General features: G+C 41.8%; 1 protein-coding gene across 1 annotated transcript in view; it reads right to left on the reverse strand.

Moving 5' to 3' along the window:
• The window catches only part of FAS (Fas cell surface death receptor), a 36,783-nt gene extending 34,197 nt beyond the window's left edge, over nt 1–2,586 (reverse strand). Inside the window, exon 1 of the mRNA XM_083149048.1 lies at nt 2,455–2,586. Within this exon, the coding sequence (XP_083005174.1) occupies nt 2,455–2,484 (30 nt within the window). The 5' untranslated portion in view covers nt 2,485–2,586. The remainder of the gene's footprint in view (nt 1–2,454) is intronic.
• Between the last annotated feature and the right edge of the window lie 3,414 nt (nt 2,587–6,000).

The following is a 6,000-nucleotide window of genomic DNA, read 5'->3' on the forward strand; positions in this document are numbered from 1 at the left end:
CTATTTGCTAAGACTTTTGGAAGCTATTAAGGGCAGGGCCGGTGCCACCACTAGGAAGCTCTAGGCATTTGCCAGGCACTGGAGGGAGCTAGTGTGCAGCAGGGACTGGAGCAGAGAGGTGAGTGGCACCCCCCCCCCCCCCCCACCCGGACAATGACGTGGCATCACATCGGGCATCACCCTACACCAGGGCTATTTTTCAGCAGGCTCCAGCAGGTACTGAGGCCCTTATTCTAGTTCACTCTTTCTGACAAAATATTTCTTAGATGGACAAAACCATGTGCACTGCATTTGAGGCAGGTGTAAAACCCCACCCAAATCTAATTCTCTCTGCACAAGTAACACCTGCCTCACCTGCAGTGCACATGGTTTTGTCCATCTAAGAAATATTTTGTCAGAAAAAGTGAACTAGAATAAGGTTTAAGAGTGAACTAGAATAAGGTTTAACCATCTAGAACAGGGGTATACAATATACAGCCTGGGGTGCTCATAAATTCATTGATTTATAAACAACTTTACTTTTAATGTGACTGGTAGTGCTGCAATTGAAATTCATCAGGTTCAGTGGATGAGAGAAGTAGAAGAAAGAAAGGGGAAAAAAAAGACTGAACTTGGGTTGACCCATATTAGGTCAACATGCATTGGGTCAACCACTGAAGGTCGACGTAGCTTAAGTCGACACATGAAATAGGTTGACAGGGTTGAAAGATTGACACGAGCATTATGTTGACAATAGAAAGGTCTACAGTCAGAAGGTCGACATGAGTTTTTGTTTTGAATGTTGACATAGTCATCATGGGCACCGTCAAAGTGTCCCACTGCGTTCATCAGGCACAGCTGCATTTTTTAACAGTGTCTGCGGCCTGCAGTAGAGGTGTGAATATAGCAGCATGGGTGCAGTTCCACAGCGGGCACTGGTAATATGCTTTAACCCTGTTAAAACAACTGTTTTTTTGGGGCGCTTTAAAGTAAACTTCAATAAATTGACTTCAGATCATTTGCCGGCAATAACTAAAGTGATTCACATTACTCGACTATGGCTCTGGCATTTTTAGCGGATATTTTGCACTTCTCTCACAGCAACGTTGGCACTCAAAGTGTTAAAGCATTTTAACAGTGTCAGCTGTGTAACTGCACCCATGCTACTATACTCACATTTCTACTGCAGGTCGCAGATAGTTACAAAGGCAGCTGTGCCAGCAAAGGAGATAAATAAATAGTGGGGCCACATGAATAAGTTCCTGTATGTTTTATCCTAGACTATGTAGTTACACTACCAGTGTTGAAGACCTTTTTCTGCTGGCAAAAGTTTCAGTTATTGTATTAATATAACACAGTATGTATGGTATGACGCTGTTGTAGTGGCCAATTTTCTGAACAGTTTACAACATAGCTGCCTACCCTCCTGCATTCTGCAGGAGTCTCCCTGAAATAGTAGCAATCTCCCTCTCTCCCTCATTAGTTTACCAATCTCCCTCATTTCTCCTAGCCCACATTACGATGTTACATTTTTTTTGGGAAAAAAGGAATGAGAGACAGATACATTTCCATTGAATCATCAGCACCATTTCTCAGCATTTTACCAAGTATAGTAGCTAGGGTTACCAACTCATCCCTTTAATCCGGGACACCTATTAATTACACAGGTTCTGTGGCAGTTTAAAACCAGGTGAAATGGATTCTTGAGGTGTGGCAGTTTAAAACCAGGTGAAATGGAGTCTTGAGGTGTGGCCGTTTAAAACCAGGTGAAATGGAGTCTTGAGGTGTGGCAGTTTAAAACCAGGTGAAAGCCAGCCACAGAACCTGTGAAATTAGTATGTGTCCCGGATTAAAGTGATGAGTTGGTCACCCTAATAGTAGCTCTTACTAACTGCTTTGGGGCTCAACTAAATTTGTATTTTAAATTACACACCCACGCTTCTAGGTGCCACATTCACAATCTCTTTTCACAATCTCTCCATATATGGAACTAGACACGCCCTTTGGGTGGAGCATGGCGCGCCCCTCAATGGGGCGCAGCTGAACATTCTACTACCAACTATAATCTCCCTGAAATTAGTTTTCAAAAAGTAGGCAAGATTGGTTCACAAACGTTGCTGTGTACGCTCAACCAGCAGGGAGAACATGACAGTGCATGTTTATCTATAGAAGCACAAGTTTAGCTACTGTAACTTCGTGTGTTAGGTGTAACCCCGCAAATGAATTCCTTTTTATTATTTAAGATCAAGCATTCCAAAGGAACAGTATAGAAACCTTAGCATGATAGCAGTGACAGTTGCAATGACTTTCCTGTCATACTGTACCAGTACCTTCTCTATATTACAATATATATATGTTCTCGATTTAAGTCCAGGTCTTCATTTCCTAAATCTCTCTACGAAGTAACATAATAGTTCTGTGGTAAAACAATAATCATACATTATACACAGACAGTTCATAGAGATTTAAACTCACCAGACACAAGAGAGCCGGTCGTAACTTCATGTTTGTTCAGCTTGAGCAGCCACAAACAAGCCTAGGGAGAAACTGAAAGCAGTTCAGAGATTACTAGTTTTAGGTCCACCTCATATACTGTATGGGGCAGTCCTAACAAAGTTGATTTCTTGTAAGTGACAGCTCTCCCGTTATAACTCACACAACAACATGTACAGCTGTAAAGTGAGGACAATATACTGTCTTACTTCCTTATACAGCTTATGTTTTCATGTCTCCATGGTACTAAGAAACAGCAAACGTAATATTATTTCTGGAAGTGTCTGTTAAATAAAACACAGCTTGTTTGCGTTATAAAAATTGCAACAAAGAAATGAAAAAAGTATTTTGGATAAATATCCAATCACTAGTCTGGAAAAATAGTATAGGATCCAAGAGTTATCGGTGCTCAGGGGAAAACGCAGGATTTGCAAGGGGGGTTTCAGCTCATTGCCAGGGGGATTACATGTTTGTTTCCATGATATGGGATCCCATGCTTGTTGCTGAGGAGATTACATTCTTGTTGCCATGGGTTCCATGCTCGTTGCCATAGGGAGGTAAATGCTCATTGTCCAGGGGTAGGTAAATGCTTGTTGCCCAGGGGGAGCTAATTGCTCATTGCCCAGGGGGAGCATTAGACCATGTGCCCCTCCAAAAATGGCTGCCGCCGCAAAGGAGACAGCTGCTAGAGGTCCTCCTGCACCTCTAGCATCTGTCAGCATGACAGACACTAGAGGTGCAGGAGTACCTCAAGGACATTTTGGGAAGAGCGCAGGGTCTCTGTAATGTTGTCAGAGACACTGCACCTCACCTCCACTACGCCGCTCCCCCCCCCCCCCCCCCCCAGCTCGTTAAAATAAATATATCTGCATTATAGTGTTGCGGCGTTGATGCGATAATATCGTGTCACTCTGTCCAGCACTAATATACAGTATATATAATTATATATAATATACACACACATATACACTGTATTTACATGCATACATTAACTAAATAAAGCCTCAAGTGACTCTAGGCAGTGGTTGATAGCCTTTGTGCACAATTGGAATAACTAAAAAAGCGCAAACACACACACCGTAAAAGTATAACTTTAATAAACATGCACACACACTTACACACATTCTGGTCCACTTGTCTAGTAGATTCTATAAGGGGACCTAATGGTCTGACCACAAAAAAAATTTGGTCAGACCACATCATTGACCTAAATGAACTTTGTGGTTTAGCTAACTGCAAGTTCTCATTTACACTTTAAAATGGGGGTTTCTTCCCCATAGTAACTATACATTGAGCTCTGCTTTGAGTGACAGCCTAGCAGAGCTAAACCAGAGGAGTGCTGCATATGTGTCGCTCCCTGATTGGCTGCTAGGTCCATCACCTGGAGATCCAGCAGTTGGTGGAACGGTAGTATCTTCAGTTCCCGTCGACAAGGTTTTTGCATTATCTTATTTATTTATTTTTAAACTAATGAATGTCTTCATGGAACAAACTGGACCCATCTACACTGGCATTAGCTGAGTAAATTTAAAATACATTTTTTTTTAACAGGTGCCCTAATGGATTCTACAGGACAACTAGCCTGAAGGTGTGTAAGTGTGTAATAATATTATGTATGTTAATTAAAGTTATACTTTCACGGTGTGCGTGTTTTGTGTTTTATTTAAATATTTGGCTGTAGAATTACAAGTGCCGGTGGACCCTTTAATGTCCCACTTGCTGGTACTTCTGGTTTGTTGCCTACTTTCAAAGTCTCAAGCTGGAGAGGAGATTGTCAGCCCCACCCCTAGCACGGCAAATCCCCCCAATTCGCAGGTCCCCGAGGAGGGGGGCGGGGATATAAAATGGCGTTATTTGCAATCCCCCCCCCCCAGAATTATCCTATAAGATTGCAAATACACACATTACATTCTGCCAAATTGTAATATATTATTATTAACTATTCAGTTGGGTAGTCCTTGGTATTATGTGGTAGTAGTACCACTAGATGTCACTCAAAAGCAGGTTAATTTAAATGTATTGAAGGACATTTAATATTATGGAGTGGAACATTTGCAGCAATAACTCTGGTGTACCGTATCTTCGATCTTCTATATCTGTCTTCTTCTTTACATTTTATAAATTAAAATCTGTCTGTTTGTTTGTCTGGTTGAAATAAACTCTGACACCACTGAAATCAATTGCAAAATGATTTTCACCATTGTGTAGGTACATTTTTCCCAATGATCACACACCTGGATTACTTCCAACTAACTAACTAGAGACTGTTTAACTGTCCAAGGGCTTCTTTAAAGAGACATACAGACTAATGCAGACTTCAGCACCTGTATTCTAAGTAAATGGTGACAATTGCTATTATTTCTTGAAGAAGATGAAATTGTAATAAAACCCCCTTTATTTCACTGTCACCTGTTTAACTCCTGCCTCTCTGTGAAGATGTTCCTGATAGGGTTACCACCTTTGTGTTGAGCGATTCCCGGACAGTGACCCGCCACTTGACACACCCACAGCCCACCCATTGACCCACCCCCAGCCCCGCCCCATGTGTTTTATTTTTTACATTCGCTTCAAATCTATTCTTGATTTCGCACACGGTAATGCCACATACACGTTATGTCACGTCACACACTGTAATGCCCATTACACGTTATGCCACACACTGATGCCCATTATACATTACGGCACACACCATGATGCCCATTACACCTTATGCCATGAGTGGACAATTAAAAAAAATTTGGACAAAATGGACAGTGCGCACCGAAAATTTACACCATAATGCTTATTACACGTCACACATCAGTATTATACCACATGCCATAGTGCCTATTACACGTTATGCCAGGGCTCAACAATTTTTCTTAAAAAGAAGGACAACAGTGACAGTGCGCACCAGAGGCCATAATGCCCATTATGAGTTATGCCAGGGCTCAACAATTCTTTTAAACTAAAGACAACAGGGACAGTGTGTACCGAAGGTGCGTGCCAAAAACTTACACCAGAATGCCTATTATACATCACACAACCATTACATAAGTATACTACATGCCCATTACATGTTATGCCACACACTCTAATGCCCATTACAAGTTATCCCAAACACAACGTAATGCCCATGACATATACTAAACACCATAATGGCTATTACATATTATTAATGGTTATTATGGTTATTACATATAACACACACACCTCCTACCCCATCTGCTGCCCTGCAACAATATTACATACTGTAACAATTGCTCAGACTATAACTCACATTAGAATTGGGATGCGCTTATCATTCCGGCACTCAGGATGCCAGCATTCTGTATACTATCCTGACTTCCCTCACAACCCTGGTGCCAAAACTCTGAATACATCAGGATCCCGATCAGTAATTATGCGGAGCAAGCTAGTGGGCATCTGGGGACGAAAAGGTAAAGTTTAGGCACTAATGGATGGAGTTATGGTTAGGCTACAGGGAGTGGGCGTTAGGATTAGGCACCAACAAGGGAGGGTTAGGCTATAAGGAGGAGGGTTAGGTTT

Source organism: Crinia signifera, chromosome 6 (genome assembly GCF_055691185.1).
Source record: "Crinia signifera chromosome 6, ASM5569118v1, whole genome shotgun sequence".
NCBI classification, from domain to species: domain Eukaryota; kingdom Metazoa; phylum Chordata; class Amphibia; order Anura; family Myobatrachidae; genus Crinia; species Crinia signifera.